The sequence below is a fragment of the Phyllostomus hastatus genome, unplaced genomic scaffold, assembly GCF_019186645.2.
Source record: "Phyllostomus hastatus isolate PE091 unplaced genomic scaffold, TTU_PhHast_1.1 phas_contig_86, whole genome shotgun sequence".
NCBI lineage: Eukaryota > Metazoa > Chordata > Mammalia > Chiroptera > Phyllostomidae > Phyllostomus > Phyllostomus hastatus.
In genome coordinates, this window is record NW_025333977.1 from 14,455,472 (window position 1) to 14,473,558 (window position 18,087).

General features: G+C 46.0%; 2 protein-coding genes across 2 annotated transcripts in view; one reads left to right on the forward strand and one right to left on the reverse strand.

The window, feature by feature from the left end:
• The first annotated feature begins 431 nt into the window (after positions 1–431).
• On the forward strand, positions 432–7,765 carry IL12A (interleukin 12A). Its single transcript, XM_045851606.1, has 7 exons — positions 432–818; positions 1,755–1,918; positions 4,750–4,863; positions 5,202–5,243; positions 5,321–5,362; positions 5,482–5,625; positions 7,149–7,765. Exons 1-7 carry the CDS (start codon positions 803–805, stop codon positions 7,302–7,304), a joined length of 678 nt encoding a protein of 225 aa, XP_045707562.1. The 5' UTR covers positions 432–802; the 3' UTR covers positions 7,305–7,765.
• A 5,874-nt stretch (positions 7,766–13,639) lies between these two features.
• Positions 13,640–18,087, reverse strand: part of LOC123827474 (caspase recruitment domain-containing protein 8-like) — a 36,053-nt gene continuing 31,605 nt past the window's right edge. The window contains exons 16-17 of the mRNA XM_045851951.1: positions 16,595–16,858; positions 13,640–15,095 (exon numbers count right to left, since the gene is read on the reverse strand). Coding sequence (XP_045707907.1) covers positions 15,085–15,095; positions 16,595–16,858 — 275 coding nt within the window. The 3' untranslated portion in view covers positions 13,640–15,084. The remainder of the gene's footprint in view (positions 15,096–16,594; positions 16,859–18,087) is intronic.

Genomic DNA, 18,087 nt, shown 5'->3' on the forward strand with positions numbered 1-18,087 from the left:
AGTAGCTACTACAGAGTCAGTCTGGTTTCATCCCTTTGCATGTTTAAGGTAGTACTCTTGAGCAAAACTCATGGAGTCAGATCTGGTGCGGGAGTGCCCCAAAGGGGCCTTATTCACCACTGGGTGTCACGCACCTTGCACAATACCGACTTGGCACATTGCAGACCATGTGAATGGACGGACGAAGGGATGGATGGCATGGATGGATGGGCGGACCGATGGACGGATGGATGGACGAACTAACGAACTAACGAATAAATAAATTGCCCACCCCCATCCAGAATTAGGGAGGTCACCGATCCGGGCACATCCTGGATATGCTAGAGGGAAAGTGGGCGGCACCACTAGGGGCCCGGTCAGCAGGGGGCGCTGCGGGGAGGCGGGGGAGGGCTAGGAAGTGGAGGTTGGGAGCCGGGCGCCTGTGAGGCGGGGGCTGAGGAGGGGGCAGACACGGGTCGGGCGTGCCCGGGGGCTTCGTGCGGCGATTCTGGGCGAATTTCGCTTTCGCTTTGGGCCAGGCTGGAGGCGGCGGGGCCGTCCCGAATGGCACCGGGGGAGTTAAGCCGAAAGCGCAGCAAGCCCCGCAGCCCGCACTCCACGTGTCACCGAGAAGCTGATGTAGAGAGAGACAAGAGAGAGAAAGAAAGCAACAGACCAGAGTCCGGGGAAAGTCCTGCCGCGCCTCCGGGCAATTATAAAAATGTGACCCCCTGGGTCCACTTTCCAACCACCGCCCTCACCTGCTGCGGCCGGCAGTCCGCGTCCAGCTGCTAGCTCCGTGTCCACGCAGTGCCCGCTCAGCATGCGTCCACCGCGCAGTGAGTAACCGGCGGCCCCGGCTCGGGGCTCGGGGCTCGGGGCTCGGGGCTCGGGGCTCGGGGCTCGGGACTCGGGTGGGAAGCGGCGGCAGCCCGAGAAGAGAAGGCAGAAACTGGGTATAGCTAAGAGGAGGCTGAAAACAATCAGCAGTTTCTAGTAAAGGAGAAAGAAGGGAGGGGGGCGGGAAACTTAGTATTTTGTCTTGTTATAAGGCCCACCTTTTTGCCCAAATTTTTGAGGGAAAAATAAGGATGCGCGTTATACAGGGGTATAATGATTACATACCATGGGTATAATAAGGAATGTTGTTTGGGGCTAGGAATGCCCGTGTATCATGCGCACCTGCAAAACCTTGGGTGCGCGTGATACACAGCAAAATACGGCAATTGCTCTCTGTCCGTGCTCTACAAAGGACATTGTCTCTTGTCCTTGAACCATTCTCTTGCGCTAAGTAGTTTTATTATGACCACTTCACAAGTGAGAAACTGAGGCCCCACGGAGTGGTTTCTGGCTCAGGGTCCCACAGCTACAGCTCTAAGTTAAGGCCGGATCCCAGCTGACTTCCAAATGAGGCGTAGTCAACCCCCCCCCCCACCCCCGTCTTTCCAAAACACGGGGTCCTGAGTCTGGGACAGTCGCTTCACCACCTGGTCTCAGTCTCCCACTGGTGAAGTGGAGACTTTTTCCGGCTGCGTTTTGAGTCCAGCAGCTTTGTCAGAGCTCATTAGGGGTTCCTTGCTGGGAGTTGGTTTCTGCCCATAGAATAGAGCCCTGCCTTCCAAGAAGCTGATTATCTTTCTGGGGTGTTTAATGAAGATTCTGAAAGGGTGGAGGGAGGTTGAGCCCAGAGGAGGTAGATGGGTGGAGATAACCAGAGCAGATGGAAGGCAGAGGCCAGCCAAATCAGATGGACAACCTCAGCCATCCCCTTCCAGGCCTCCTCCTTGTGGCCACCCTGGTCCTCCTCCTACACCACCTCAGCCTGGCCAGGAACCTCCCCACCGCCACGGCAGGCCCAGCCCCGGCAGGCCCAGAACCGTCCCAGTGCCTCCGCCACGCCCAGAACCTGCTGAGGGCGGTCAGCGACACTCTTCACAAGGTGAGCTTGTCAGTGTCCTCGTTCCCACTTTGCAGCCTCTCTAGGGAAGGGGCTTCTCCGAGCCCCTGGTCACCTGAAGGGACTTCTGGGAAATTGTGGAAGTTTATCAGGAGCTGTCAAGAGAGGAACAGGGAACTTTACAAATGGCCCAGCTATTAGCTAAAGAGACTCAATGAAATTGTCTCCAGAGAAAGCACAAGTGATAATAAATTATACTGGCATTCCTTTGGGCTGTGTCTACACAGAGGAAAGTGGGCATTTACCTTGTTCTCTGTAGCCTGCCAACAGAGATGGAACTGTGTCGGGCCCACTCGGTTTCTCTGACACACTTATCAATCCAGGAAACCATCCCAGCCTCTGTGCTCCGGGGACTACAGAGACGAATTAGACTTGCCCTTGGTGCTGCTCACCAGCTTCCAGCCTGGCGACCCAGGCCACGGTCAGAGCAGCGCATTCAGAAAGCCTGTGACAGTGCATGTCCAGCCTTCACTTTCCAGGGACAGAGTTACCCAGTTCTGTTTAGAGCTTCCTTCATGTTTTAGGCTTCATATTTTAATGCAAACAAAATTTTTTCCCTTTCAAAGTGCTCCAGTAGCTAATGCTTTTGCTGCAAGGGCCAAAGACTGATGTTTTCAAAGATGTGTAGTAAATCTTTCTTGAATATTTTTAGCTTGTTGTTTTGTGAGTATCTTAAAATAAACTCAACGCTACAAGGCCTTCTGAAAGAACTGGTTTTTTTCCCCTTTATCTTCCATCATGTGCTGCCTATTGCTCCTTACAGTTTGATCCATCTTAATTAAAAGGGCGGCTCCCCAAAGGAAGGCTGCAGAGATCTGTGCTTTGATTCCTGAAGCAAGGTTCAGTGTGGATAAAATGTAGGCACTACTATTTAAATAGAGGCTCTATGTGAGAAAGCTGACTGACTCCTTTACTCCCAGATGTAGCACTTAAGGGCAAGAGACTGCAGGACTCAACCTGCTGGTTTTTAGGTCGTTCCTGTGGCAAATTTGCCAAAACAAATAGCTGGCTGCTGCAGAAAACAGATGGCAAATGCATGCCATTCAGGAGCCGTATCCAGGACCCAGATCTGTAGAGTTTAACCTGTGTCTTTTGTATTTTATGTTGACCTTCTAGTTTGATGCCATTGCAAAAGTGGACCTTTCATAAAAGAATCCAAATTTCCAACTTCTCTTGCAAAAATCTGGAGAACTGTGACAGTGGGCCCACGCTTCCATACCTAACTTTTTCCAACCTGCTCAGTCCAGCGGCTGCCCAGGTCTGCTCGAACACCTCCAGAACTGTGCATTCCTTTTCTGTCACTGCCGTTTCTATCAGTTACCCACAACTTAGTGGCTTCGAACAACACATACTTATTATCTTATAGCCCTGGAGGCCAGATGTCTAAAATAGGTCCCACTGGGTAAAAATCAAGGTGTCAGTAGAGCTGTACCCCTTTCGGGAGACTAGGGCGGATTCTGACTGCTTGCCTGTTCCCGGGCCTAGAGGCTACCACATCTGTTGGTGTGTGGCCCCCTTCCATCTTCAAAGCCAGCAACGGCCAGCTGAGTCTCTCTCAGGATGCATCACTCTGACCCTGACTCTTCTGCCTCCTTCTCTCTCTCAGAAAGGACCCAGTGATGACATTGGGCCCACCCAGATAATCCAAGATAACCTCTGTGTTTTATTTTATTTTATTTTATTTTATTTTATTTTATTTTAATTGTTGCTTAAGTACAGTTTTCTGCCTTTTATTTCTATCCCAGCCCACCCCCCTCAGCCCTCCCCAACCTCTGTATTTTGAGGTCAGCTGATTAACAACCTTAATTTCACCTGCAACCTTAATTCCCCTTTTTCCATGTAACATGACATATCCCCAGATACAGGCATTATGAAGCGGGTCTATTTGGCGGTGTGTATCGGGGGCATTATTCTGCCCAGCACAGACAGGGATTTTACTACCTGTTTCCAAACACGTTCTGCTCTCTCAGGCCTTGACTCACGGCTCACACAGTTGCCTCTGCCTGAAAGTCTCCCTCCTCTGCCGGCCAACATTCTGATCCTCCTGCCGCAGATGCCTCTCCTTCCCTTTCCGCCTTCTCCTCAGGACCTTCATACCCTCCTCAGATTTCTCACCTGCTGACATGTCTCCTAGTCATTCAGACAACTGCCTGTCTCTGCACATGAACTTGGAATCCTGGGGGACAGAACATGTAGTCTTCCTCTTTGTCGTGTTCCTTAGTACCTAGTTCAGTGCCTGACCCACATCAGGCCTGCTGAGCAAGAAAATGATCTCGATCTTCAATCCGAAAGCCACCAACTCCTTATGATAAATTTCATAAGATGTTTTCCAAGGTGTTTGTCAGATGATAATTTGTGCACCACAAATTAAATCTCGACTTGTCTTCAGGACTGCGTGTTTGTTATAGCCATCAAGTTGTGACCTTAATGGTTCACCTTTAAAAATTATAATTGAAAAAGATATTCATGAAGCACAGGCACTTTGACAAAAGAAAAAAATGTTTTCACCGGAAGCAAGTGTCACAGCATGGTGTAAATGCTGATTAGCACAGCCGGGCAAAGTGATTCATAGTGTTTACACAATGGAAAACTTTGTCATCCAGGGAAACAGGTCCTGAAAGCAAAGGGAAAGGAGAGAGAAAGAGAAAGTGTAAAGGACCTGTTCCCTTTTGTCTTCTGAAGAGCCTGAATTTCCTACAGGTCAAAGGAATAGAGGTCAAGGGCAGCCAGCTCTGGCTTTGCTGGCACCTCCGGGTATGGGGAGCCAGGTACTTTATCAGTATAAACTGGGTTTCTCCTCATGTTTTCTACAGGCCGTACAAACTCTAGAATTTTACTCCTGTACTTCCGAAGAGATCGATCACGAAGATATCACAAAAGATAAAACAAGCACAGTAGAGGCCTGCTTACCCCAAGAATTAACCACGGTATGGACCCCGATGCTCCTGCCCAAGTGCAGAATGCAAGGCAAAGCTGCGTGCCGGACCTCACGTTCCTACTCAAATGCACATGTTTCTGGTCCCTACCACCGTGAAACTTGACCAGGTCCCACTTCAAAATTAGATTTAAAAAACATCTATAAAAACAGATGGGGTTTTTCACAATGTCAGTATGTGTACCACTGAACTGTACACTTAAAAATAGTTAAGATGGTAAATTTCATTATTTTTTTAACCACAATAAAAAACAGATGTTTGAGGAGAAACGTCAGAAAATTTTATATTAAGAATTAATATCTTTGCTGTGTGATTTTTTTTTTCTCTAGGATGAAAGTTGCCTGGTCTCCAGGGAGATCTCTTTCACAACAGTAAGTCAGAAAATGAAAGGTTTCTGTCCATTTTATGAATTTTATGTCATTGATGTCTGATCATTTTTCTCTTCTAGAATGGGACCTGCCTGGCCTCCAGAAATGCCTCTTTTATGATGGTGAGACACCAAAGTCTTTCCTCAAGTGCAGGGGGAGGGGGAGGGCAAGAGGGAAGGGAGGGGGGAGAAAATGTCTCGACCATCTCCATGGATTTTCCCTCATTTGTCATATTACCCAGACCCTGTGCCTCAGTAGTATCTATGAGGACTTGAAGATGTACCAAGTGGAGTTCAAGGCCATCAGTGCAAAGCTTTTGATGGATCCTAAGAGGCAGATCACTCTGGATCAAAACATGCTGGCAGCTATCGATGAGCTGATGCAGGTGAGGCCTTCATCCTGTCAGCGAGAGCACCTTCTTCACGCTGAGACAGCCAGCCCGAGGTCCTGATGAGAAGTATACCATCAGCCCTTCCCGGATGGGGAGAGGCCTGACATCCCTCCTGAAGAGCTACAGCTCTGAGCGTGTCCTCTAGAGAAAGAGCAGTCATGCATGAGCAGGTCACATTAAGAAAAGCAGCCACCCATTTGTTGACCAAGTCGTGTGCACCAGGCTCTCTGCAAATGTTTTCATACATTCGTTTTCTTCCATGGTCCCCACAGCACCCCGATGGGGTCTGCGCCAAGGAGGAAAGTGAAGCTTAGAGAGTTAGCCACCTGTCCAAGGTCATACAGCTTGTTTTGGCAGAGTCAGATTTAAGTTATCCCATCAAAGGGGTCCACAACACATCTTGCTCACTTCTAAAGGCTCCATGCTGTGCATGTGCGGGGCCAGCGTGCACCCCTGCCAATAGTGCTAGAGTGAATACGCAGGGCGAGGGCCTGGGTGTGAGCCACTCTGAACCAAAATGTGAATGAAGTAAAAGAATGACCTGTCACCTGGGGAGAGTCAAGAACTCGCTTTGTAATTTCTTAACGATCACAGCACATAATGTCAATACAAAGCATGGAAATATTCACATAAGAAAGAACGGGGTGATTGCTTTGGTGACCAGGGCACAGGATAAAAATACGGTTGTCAGAAATCATTGTCTAAAAAGGAATATTTTTTTCTTTCTCTGTCTTTTCTTTTGCCAAATTACTTGTCTAAAAAGCACTGAACGTCATGCAAGTATCTGAGAATGTTGCCACCTGCCGAATTGTAGATGATGATTTCATTTTCAGGACAGAGTCAGGCAATTTGGGCACCAGAATCGATTATACCAGTAATCAGACAACTGTGCCCAAGCCATGGGCTCCTCTGTGCCTCAGTTTCCCCCTGTGCGATGGGAGGGCTTTGCTCACCCTACCTTTCCTCTATGCTTTTTGAGAGAAACAAGTGGAATCACCAATCACTGTGCAAATATAAGGTCTTGCGCTGAGTCACCAAAGCAAAGGGCTGAAACTGGGAGGTCTGTGGCCAGGTTTGTTTATCTGACACACGTGAGTTTCTGTAGTAAACAGGTCTGTTGTTGATAGAGAGTTTTGATCAATAGTAATCCATCACCTCCCTGTTCTAAAAGGGACTAAGCTTCCTAATGTAACACTTAAGAATTAATTAGGAATTGCAGCAGATGTCATCATAACAGAACTGTTCCTTTCTAAAATGCAGCTTCTACTGATGATTTTTCTAAACAGCTTTAAGGGTCTCTTCAGAGCTCACTGAAGATCCACATGCTTGGATAATGAGAATTCCTCCGCTCCGGCTCTGCCTGGCCATCTGGCTGGGAGGAGACCTGGCTGGTCTAGGAGATGTAATAACAAGGAGCGGTGCAGGCTCTGAGACATGTGCTGGCTTCCCCGGTTTTTATGGGTGGATATCTAATTTTGGAATCCCATAAATGTCATGCTCATGATTTGTTCTCCTAGGCCCTGAATTCCAACAGTGAGACGGTGCCACCCAAGCCCTCCCTTGGAGAACTGGATTTTTACAAGACGAAAATCAAGCTCTGCATCCTCCTTCATGCTTTCCGAATCCGTGCAGTGACAATTGAGAGGGTGATAAGCTATCTGAACTCTTCCTAAAAAGCTCAGGTCTCTCCCAGCCTTAAAGTCATTTTCATAAAAATTTGAACCAAAGAAATATTTCCAGGATGTGCGGGAGGTGGCAGCTTGACCTGGTCCTACTTAAGCTAGTCTTTTTCATGCTGTTTACATCCGTCACCCCCCAAAAGTCGAACTGCGACTACTGTATTTAAATGATTCATTTTATTGTGTGTACTCACATTTACTAGGGATAAGTTATTTCAGAGTTTTCATGAGCAAATTGCTAAGGAGGGGAATTTTCTACACTGAATGTGTTTTTTGGTAATAGAAGAGCAAAAACTTATAAGCTATTTCTATATCAAAGTGTTTGTTGAAACACTCAAGCATAATTTATTTTAAAATATTTATTTATATAATGTGTTCATGAAGGCGTGTGAGCTAACTTATATTTATTTGTTATATTTATTAAAATATTTATTTTCAAATGGAGTTGAGAGATACCTTCTGTTGTTCTAAAAATAAAATGATTGAATTAAAGTCATTCCCCTCTTTCTCTACTGGAAAACTTTGTGAAAACACACATCGCGGGAAAACTGAAAGCTCTGATGGCACTTCAGCAAAACACCTCGGAAAGATTGCTGCAGCATTCTTCCCCACTTCCCAAGCGCTTTAGTCTCAGGCTTACAGGGAGCCCCATTAGACGAGAGCTGTTCTGACACTGAGGTCCTCGACTGAGTTACTTTACTTTTGTTCAACATCTGAACCTAAGATACATAAAAATGTTTTTCCCTGTTAGCCACAGCCCCATAAGATGCTGTGCATTAGAAAAATACATAATAATACACCCCGACTGGGAAAAACATCATTAAGAGGCCTTCTAGTTAAATCATTCTAATTTTCATGACCCTTTGGGCCCACAGGGGGAAGTTGTTTCTAAATTACAATAAGAAAAAGTCTCCATTAGCTTTATATTATGTAGGACTTCTGCCTGAACCACGTGGATAATGACCTTGCTTTGGTTAAGAGGTTTGTTTGTAATGACCCGAATATTAAATTCCAACTTCTTAATTCTCCAAACCGTATGAATTTTAAAAGATTCACCTCATAGAATGAACAACACACAATTTTAGTACTCTGATAATCATACCCCTCCTTACTATGAAAAGCCGTTAAGACACAAACTGTTCAGAGTGGCCCCCCTTTCCTCAGCGGGACCCTTCCCCTCAGATCCCAATGCCTGTCCCTGGGAACTGCGAGGGGGCTGTGTTTGGCTGCCCCCCACCCATCCTCTCTGTGTGGCAAACTCACTCACTTTCCAGACTCTCAGCCCACTTGATAGAAATCCCTGGAAGCTAGGTCCCATCACACACCTCCTTTTCTCTGACGATTCCTCCGTAAGCTTGGACGACCCACGACTGATGTGCAGACAGGAGTTTGTTGCCTGTAGGCGTTGGGTGTGGGGTCTCAGCAGCTTTGATTGTGGGAAGAGCTTGATGGCTTGATGGGGCTGGGGCTGTTGCGTTGCTGCTCCTCCTCAGTGGAGTGGTGACTGGTCCCTTGCCTGTGCCCAGAACAAGGAGAGGCAAGCAGATCGTCCACCCTAGGGACAGGGTTTATACGGAGGAGCACAGGGCTTACTTTAGTTTCTAAAAACTACCACAACATATGCTTCAAAAACATGACTGACCAGGAAATGTCTTCACAGCTTCGGTAACTCCTCCTGCATCACGTGGTCAGGTTTCCACTTTTCTCCCTACACCGAGGCCTGTGACATTTAAGTTCTATAACAGGGCCATGTTGCTTTAACTTCTCCCTATTTCCGATTCTAAGAACGTCAGATTATACTAGACCCTGCCCCAAAGATCAGCGGGAGGGTTAAATGGAATAAGTCATGCCAAGCACTAGCATCGGCCTGGCACGCATCACATGCACTATCGATGGGAGCAGTTTTGGAGAAATAGTACTAGTCTTGGGGCCGAGTTGGCTAAAGCCTCTTTGCTACTATTACCTGTGAAATTCAAAAACCCACAAACCCGTTCCCCAGCACTGCTGTGAGGATTAAATGACACAGTGCAGCGCTGGGCCCCATCAGCACTCCACACCCGCTGTTGCACATCGTCCGATTGTTGGCCTGAACGCCTGAGGGGCTGGATGCCCCTCCACAGGGCTCGCCACGTGAGGGTGTCGATAGGAGGTCGTTTGATGCAAGATACCAGGGCAAAAATGCAGAGTCCTGGCCTGCACAGAACAGAGGGTGGGGAGCAGAGTAACTTAGTAACACTGAGGTCCCCTAAAAATATTCATTAGAATATTTTTAGAAATATATCTTAGAAATTCATTTGACTTATAAATTATTTTTAAAGGTAAATGGAGTGTTTCTCACACACGAGAATGACTTAATCAGGAAATTAACATAAAAACAACAGACAGCTGCCCCACTGGAACGTGTGTGGGCTTCCCCATTTTTATAGGTGTTTTAATTTTAGGGAACAGGGACAGTGATGGGGAGTGATCTAGCTCGACGCCTACAGGTGAGTACTGGACACCCCAAGAGAAGCACAAAGGCCTTAGACACCCTAAGGAAGAAAGAGACCACGGAGACGAACAGGGAAGAAAACCAGCTTGGTGTGGGAGACAGTGTGTCATCCTGGGCCATTCGGTTGCTGTCCTTGTTTGAGGACCAAACGTTTGATTGGAAATAGCCTAATTTTGCTTTCCTAGTTGAATGCAAAGTGCTTTAGAATATTGCTATGGAACAGATGTTTATGCCCCTCTAAAATTCATATGGTGAAGCCCTGATCCCCTGAGCGATGGCATTTGGAGATGGGGGCGGACATGAGGAGGTGAGTTAAGTCACAAACGTGGAGCCATCGTGATGGGGTTGCTGTCCTTATTGGAACACACTCAGAGACCCGCCCCTGCCCACCATCCTCCCAGGACTCAGTGACCAAGTGGCTGTCTGCACACCAGGAGGGTTCCAGCCTGTGCACAACCGCTGCACCCCTTTGCTTCTCATACTAAGGCCACAGTAAGTCAGGGGACACTTCCATTGTAACTGTATCCCTCCCCCCTTCTAACTACACCATTAGCGTCAAGTACAGGGAACGTGAGTACAAGCGATATATGGCACCATGACAGCATTTTTAGATAGTCATGACTCAGCATTTTTAGATAACCATGATTCAGCATTTTTGAGGCACCATTGTAACAGGGTGCAGCCAAGAGGGGGCCCCCAAAAGGGATTTGGAATGGGGTCCAGAACTCAAGGTGTCTAGGAAATATTAGAAAGACATATAAGATGTCCTCACCCCTTTCCCCCACAGGTGTGAGTTGGAGGAAGGGACACATGGAGCAGGAACATGCAGGGCTGTTTCGTACAGCAACAGCTTTGCAGCTGACCTGTGGCATGGTCATTTAACATATCTATATAAGCTTTAACTAGTTGCATAGATATGTTAAATAGCTGTGGCCATGCTTGGAGCCAGGGGAATGGAAGTCACCTCTAACTAAGATTAACTGGGAGGCAGGTCCCCCTGATTACAACGCCTGCATGAAAGCTTGGAGATGACTGGCTCCACACCACGGGGCCACATTTGCCCAGACCCACTATGGCAGCCCAGTAAAGCTGGAAAATATGAGAGTGCTGGCAAGTGTAGCCAGTTGTGGGAGGAGTCGGAAATGGGGCTGTAGAGGAAGACTGGCGCGGGGATTTAAACCCAGACTCCACAGTCATTGCGCAGAGAGCCATGAGCTTCCGGCAGAGTGGGGATCCCCACAGCCATGTGAGAGTACCACGCAGCTTTGCCACGCAGGGTGGGGACCCCTCCCTGCAGCTTAAGTGAAAAGGGAACCACAAGGTTTCACCAAAGTGCAGACCCCCGCAGCTTTGGTAGAAGAGGACCACGCGGCTTTGGGGTGCTCCCTTTGACCGCGTGGCTTGGGAAGCAGGAGAGACTTTGACTGGAAGAAGGGTGAAAGAACTCTTGCCAGTAGGCCATGAGAAGGTGCCACATGGTCTTGGATTAATTGGAGATCCTGCATGAACGGCGACACAGCTGACGGTGTCAGTAGCCTGGATCCCAGACATTTGCTTCTTTTCCTGAGTTACGGTACCCCAAATTAGGGCAGGGGGAGAAGGAGGCACTGTGGGCATCTGAGGGTAACCAAAAGCGCTTTGATATTTTAATGAAGACATTAGGTCACTACTTTAAGTCTGTATAGTTTTAAATAAACATTTCCTTTCCTTTTCACAAGTCTCTGGCATTGAGAGATGTTTTTCCTAAGGCGGCAGACAATCGAATCTAGTGGGGGTCCTTTTGGTAATAGTACACCCCTTGGCCCTGTGTGTGCCTGTTCTGCAACACCATGACTCAGCATTTTAAAATAATCATGACTCAGCATTTTTGAGGCACCACGCCTTGGCATTTTTTGAAAACCCTGACTCAGCATTTTAAGGCCACTGTAACTCAGCACATTTTTCCCCAAAACCATGACTCAGCATTTTTGAGAACCATGACTCGGTGTTTTTACAAAGCCATGACTCGGCATTTTATGAAAGCCATGGTTCAGCCGCAGTTTTATGAAAAACCATGACTCAGCGTTTTTAGAAAACTATGGCTCGGTAGTTTTGTGAAACAATGACTCAGCAGTTTCACAAAAATCATGACTCGGTGTTTTCACAAACCATGACTCAGTATTTTCCCAAAAACATGACTCGGCGTATTTTCTGAAAACCATGCTCCGCATTTTTAAATAACTGTGACGAGATCATCACTTACTCATGTATTTGTGTTTTCAGGCCCTGGCACTCAAAAATGGGAAAGGCAAATCTTCATGGGTTCCCACTTGTTTTTCACTTCTTTTTCTAACTTAGGAATAAAGAACCTTTATGGTCTTTAAAAATTGTTATTCCCAATTTCAAAAACATTAAAAATTGTAAAATACACATGCTTTCTTGGTTCAAACCAATTATACATACTTATATTGGGGGGATCCCAAATGTATAAGCCTGTTGATTTAAATAACCTACATATCTACAGGTTGGGATCATGTGGTTACTCTCCGTCGGAAACAGCGTGCCAACAATCCACACCTGTGAACTGGAAAGGGCTTACTTCCCGTTGCAGATGTCTTAGAAACGAACTTGCAGACGGTAGTTTGAGAGACCCTAGCAATCTTCTCATCCGCTGGCCCCCACACAGCCCCCGACAGGACAGGGTGGGGGGCCTGGCAGGGCTCCTCAGGAACTCTTCTGTAGCCCCAAGCCCCCCACCAGAGCATCACCACTTTGGAAAGTTTGGCCAACACAGGTTCTGGGTGAGACGGCTTTTCACTAATGGCTCCTACAGCTAAGGAAAAGTTAAACACTCACTGAACTTGTCCAAGGCCCTCCCTGCAATTAGGTTTTCATAAGGAACAAAACGATCTTTTAGATTTCCCAACATGCTTGAAAATAGAACACTGCTATCAATGGCAAGAGGGTAGCCATTTCCATAAATGAAACTCATGCCAGAGGGCATCGTGAACAGCAGGGATGGATCTCCACAGAAGAGAGACGGCTGCCTCACTCCAGGCTGTCTGACTGGGAGCTACACTGTGGTCGGGACAAATTCAATGGCAATCCGTGGGAGGGCCCCAGGGCAGAGCTGGGGGTCCCAGTGGAGAAGCCGGAAGAACTTCAGAACTCTGGCTCTGAGTTCAAGCCCACGGCCTCTATTTTAGTATCAGCAGCTACAGAGCTGTTATCAGAACCGCTCACCCCACAGCTGGGAGAGACACGGTCCCAGCAGTGACCCCCAGGCTCCCCAGCTGGGTCAGGCCCTTCAGCCAGCACTGTGCCGCTTCACCCCAAGGGCTTCAGGCGCCTGTCGAAACCGCCACCCTTACGAGAACACACATAAAAATTGGCAAATACAGTGGCCTCTTTAGAAAAGGGACTGAAAACAGGCTTCCACATGATAAAGCCGGGGGGGGGAAACGCTCACCCTAAAGCCATACAATAACGTAACAAAAGGAATTCCAAATATGCAAACACAAACCCCATTCGAGAGCTGCACAGGTGAGAAGCTAATATGAATCCACCTGGTTTATAATAAAACATGCCTTCTCATTCCCCCGGGGAGGACAGGGAGCCAGAGTGCACTCCTGGAGTGAGGTGAGGTGAGGGTTCTGAACCTGCGCAAATGCTGGGGTGAGCCTGTGCACATGCCAGGGGAACCAGTCTTCCTGGGATCACGCGCATTCAGCCTCAGTTCGAGAACTGCACCGCTGCCCAAACCCAGCTCCACCCAGTCGTGCGACGGCGATGGGGGAAGACGATGCTGTGAAAAATAATCTGTAAGCAAATGAGAACACAAAGAAGCCACATTTGCACTGTACAAATTCAGATTTATTTTTCTTCCTTTTGTCCATAGTATGAAAAAGATGGAAAACTACTAGGAAATAAGCAGATATACCAAGCACCTCTGAAATTATGCTTTTATTTGAAAAAAAACTTATAAAAAATAATAAACATTTAAAAATTCAAGTCCTTTAAAGTAGTTTACACTTCTGGATGTTAAAATTCTACAGGTTTCCTATAATACAGTACAATTTTAAAAAAACTCATTAAAGTGACATTAATTTGAATTCCACAGGATCCCGGACAATTAAAATCTCCCTTTAAGGTGAATTTGTTCTCCATGGGCAAAATAACAGTTAAAGTGTGTTTCTCAGATTAATTCATTGAGATTTTTTTAACTCTCCAGCTAATGTAGACAGAAGACTAATGGTAATTTATAGCGTCTTCAAATAAGTAAACAAAACATATCCAAAACACTAATCACTGTATGCATGATTCTGGGAAAGTGACAATATTTATACATACCAAAACAAAAGACATTTCACCAGTTATCAAGAGCGAGTGTGACCCTTTATTCCTAGGGCCTGTCTTCTTCAAGAAGAGGTGACAGTTTTCCTTGGTCCTGCTAACGTTATTTCCGAGTGGATTTTCCCCCCCAAAAGTTCAATGATCCAGGGTGAAAGTCAAGACATGCAGTAGTGTTTGGCCCAGCGATTCCAGAAGGTTGATGAAAACTGCAGGGATCGCACTGCACGTGACCCGTAAGGTGAGAAGATCACTCCTGAAGGTGCACACCCACACTGTGGTAGGAGAGGGTTCCAGTGCTTTGTAGTCACTCTAGGGCCAGGTAACATTGCCGGATTAGAGGTTTAACAGACCACTCGCCAGACAGGGTAGCAATGAGATATGGAAATTACATCCCACATAAAAAGATGTCTTGTACCCAGAGGCACATGTGTCTGTGTGGAAGCTACTGTAAAAGGGGAATCTCCTCTCATTGTTAATGTCAATACAATAAAAGCTAGATTAAACTGGTGCAAATTCAAGTACACCATCACTTAATTGCTAAAAATGTTTCAAATACTTGATGTGAATTTCATGGTCCAAAGACTCCAAAAGGAAAATCACCGCATCTTCTCTCACCGGCCTGAGCTGAGCAACTTTAAGCACCCTTTGTAAATTATACCTGTCTGGGTGGGGGAGCAGGGGGGAGGGTGTGAGCAGGAGGTACCAAAAAAGAAGAGAAGTCTTGATATTATAGAAGTGTTTTCTTCCTCAAGTTTTCCAAAAGTTTACATTCTCTTCACCCTTACATAGTGTGAGCTATAGAGTAGCTGGCTGTCCAGAAGTTGCTTCCGGAGACTGTGAAGTTCAGGTCTCATCACTTCTATACACAATGACCAGCTGAAATGGTGTATTTTGCAGATAAAAAGTTCCTGAGGCTTCCTTTTTCAGTTCATCTTCCAAATTTTATATTGCCTATAAGAAACCTGATAAAACAGAGAATTACACAAATTCAGGGATTTGTTGTTGGGGGGAAAAGGGACAACCTTTGAAATGAAATCACTTGCCTATTTTAAAAAGGAACTAATTAAAAAACAAAAGAAACTCCTGGAAGTTGCTGATTTTTCCTGAGCTTAAGAGAAGCCACTGCAATTTAAAGGCTGTAGTTATAATATACTAAAATATTCTGATAAAAATATAAAATTCGGCCAATTACCCAGGTATTTTGGCTACAGAAAGTCATAAAATATTGGTAAATTTGCAGGGTTGGGGGGAAGAGCCATTTTTAACTCACGTAGGATTTTTTTCCTATTTAATGAGGGACTTGGACTAGTAAGTTTTTATGACCCTTCTACTGCCCAAAAATGTCCCAAACCCTTGTGCCTGCACCAGCAGGCGGACAGTCAGCGAGGCCAGGAGCAGGCAAAAAGGAGCTCTGTTTGGTTACCACAGCGCAGTGCGGCCTCGCTCAGCAGGCAGAAGTGCCTACATGCAAACAAGCAGATTTCCACACGTGGCCTCAGTGACATACATAATTTCAACAGATCCAAGCATTAAGAATGAAAAATTTGATATTCTATTAGCTCGAGGCTTCTGGTCCCAAGCCCACAGGGGGAGTTTGGAGCCCTTGCCCACCACCTCTGAAAGCATCCTGAGAGAGGGATCACCGAATGCTTTTAACTTTCATGTCAACTTCAGAGGCGTTTACACACTTATCTGTACATCCTTTCTGGAAGAAAGAGTTAAATAGCGTTCCAAATAAAAACCTCTCTCTAACTGATTGAGGGTTCTGTGAAGCAGCACTTTTTTAACTATGGTAACAATATATAACAATCAAAGTTTTGAATTAGCTTGACTTTGGATATATGTATAACACAATCAAAACCACAAAAAAGAAGTGCTTAAAAACAAAGGAAGGAACCCTGTGGTTTTCTGGATTGAGAGCAGAAACGACTCCAGTTAGCTTCTCCACTCGGCTTTTTCCCTTCCCCTCTTTGCTGCTTGAGGCTCACTGGAGCCACCCAGTGGACTCCCTGAGCACTGCTTCAGCACCAGGGAAGGCCCAGCAGGCTCAGTGCTACCAGTTATGTCTCAAGTACCATGGTATCTTCGTACCTTCTCCTTACTGAGCCTTACTACTGGCCTAAAGCTTTACATGCATTACTTCTTTTCATGCTCACAACAGACCAAGGACATAGAAGTTTCTGCATCCATCCAACAGGTGGGAACAGAGGACCTTAAAGTTAGGTTAAGAATTTGCTTAGTCACAAAGCCAGCACTTGAGCAGGGATCTGAACCCTTCCTCTGACTTTATGCACAAATCTTCATGACTCAGACTAGGCAGCCCCAGAGCTTGCTGCTGCATTTGCATAATCTGAACCCAAGCTTCTAAATAAACAAGTAACACATCCTACAGTAGAAAGCTGCTATTCACAAAGACACAGCTTGATTCCAAGCAAATGGCTTGAGATAATTTCCTGCTCACCTTCTAGCACATCTTGGATTTCAACTGAGACGTCTCTCAAGCAGTTATATAAATTCTGGACTGTGGCATTGCTCTGCTCCTTTTCTTGCCACTTCTGCAGCATCTTAAACGTACTAATTGTATCACTTTCTTTCTTCTCCCGGATAGCATCAATAACGCTGATATCCAGGTCCAGCTTGGCAATGGCAATTTTTATCCACTCCTTCCCCAGCTTTCCAGCAAGGGTAATCAAATGAGCTTCTGTTAAAGGGGTGTGTGCTCCACCTAAAAGGAGATGAGGAATTCGGTAGGTCCCATCAAAACATCCATCATTTATAACTACTTAACAATGAAAATGTATTCTCCTACTATTAAAAAGGACACTACAGCACTGGCTGGTGTAGCTCAGTGGATTGAGCACAGGCTGCAAACCAAAGCATCACAGGTTCGATTCCCAGTCAGGGCACATGCCTGGGTTGCAGGCCATGGCCCCCAGCAACCGCACATTGATGTTTCTCTCTCTCTTTCTCCTTCCCTTCCCTCTCTAAATAAATAAATAAATAAATAAAATCTTTTTAAAAAGGACACTATATTTGTAACTGCAACTGCTTTAAAAATACATTTAAATACCAAAAAATATTCCTGCTTTCCAAACTATATTAAGGACAAAGAGAACTCTTTCATTAGTAATATTAAACCAGGATATAATATTCATCATAATTATGAAAAAGACGTTCACAAAGCAGCACAGATGAGGCTGGAATAAAAAAATTCAGATACCAAAAATAATTTATGTGGCTCAAAAAGAAAAATATACAGCTTTGCCTCTGTCCACCTCTGTGTCTCTAAATGTCAGTGAGGGATCTGAACTGCAGGCTCCATTCCGCCCTCTGCTGGCATCAGGGGAACAATGCGCTCCACAGAGAAGTCAGCGGGTGGTAATTGTGACACCTCATCTCCAAGAAGCACCGTCATCATCTTGGAAGGGCGTATATTACCAGTGCAAACCACTGGCCCCATAAAAACGTTAGCCCTATCATTAAACTAGATTTTCGACAATGACTTTGTGCTATGGGGTAGCCAAGCTCACCGGTTGTAGCGTTTCATATAAGGATCCTCAAGGCAATACAAATACTGGAGAGGACATCAGAAGGGAGAGAGAGGTAAGAATATTTCCTGCCCCTCCCCCAAGACTGCAACACCTAATTTATTAATGTGAATTTAACATCTGTATTTGGACCCTTTCCCACTTCAGTTTCCTCTCTCACTTCCTACACTGAAGAATGGGTTTCTTAATGATGGCCTGCGCCCTCTAGTGGTTCCCTGACACACAGCCCATTGCTACTGGCTCTCAAAACTTCAATGAAAACTGCTGCACAAGGAAACCTATTTAAATGGAAATTCTCAAGACCATCATCCCAAAACTCATTGTATGCGACTCATAGCCTAAATTTTAACAAGATCTCAAAGTGACTCTTTTAAGGTTAAGTGCGGACCATATTTTAAAAAGCAAC

What these genes read in the sequence shown, in the direction of transcription:
- IL12A (XM_045851606.1), top strand. An exon ending in TACCCCAAGAATTAACCACG is followed by an intron (nt 4,864 to 5,201) that starts GTATGGACCCCG and finishes TTTTTTCTCTAG; the next exon opens with GATGAAAGTTGCCTGGTCTC. An exon ending in CTATCGATGAGCTGATGCAG is followed by an intron (nt 5,626 to 7,148) that starts GTGAGGCCTTCA and finishes TTGTTCTCCTAG; the next exon opens with GCCCTGAATTCCAACAGTGA.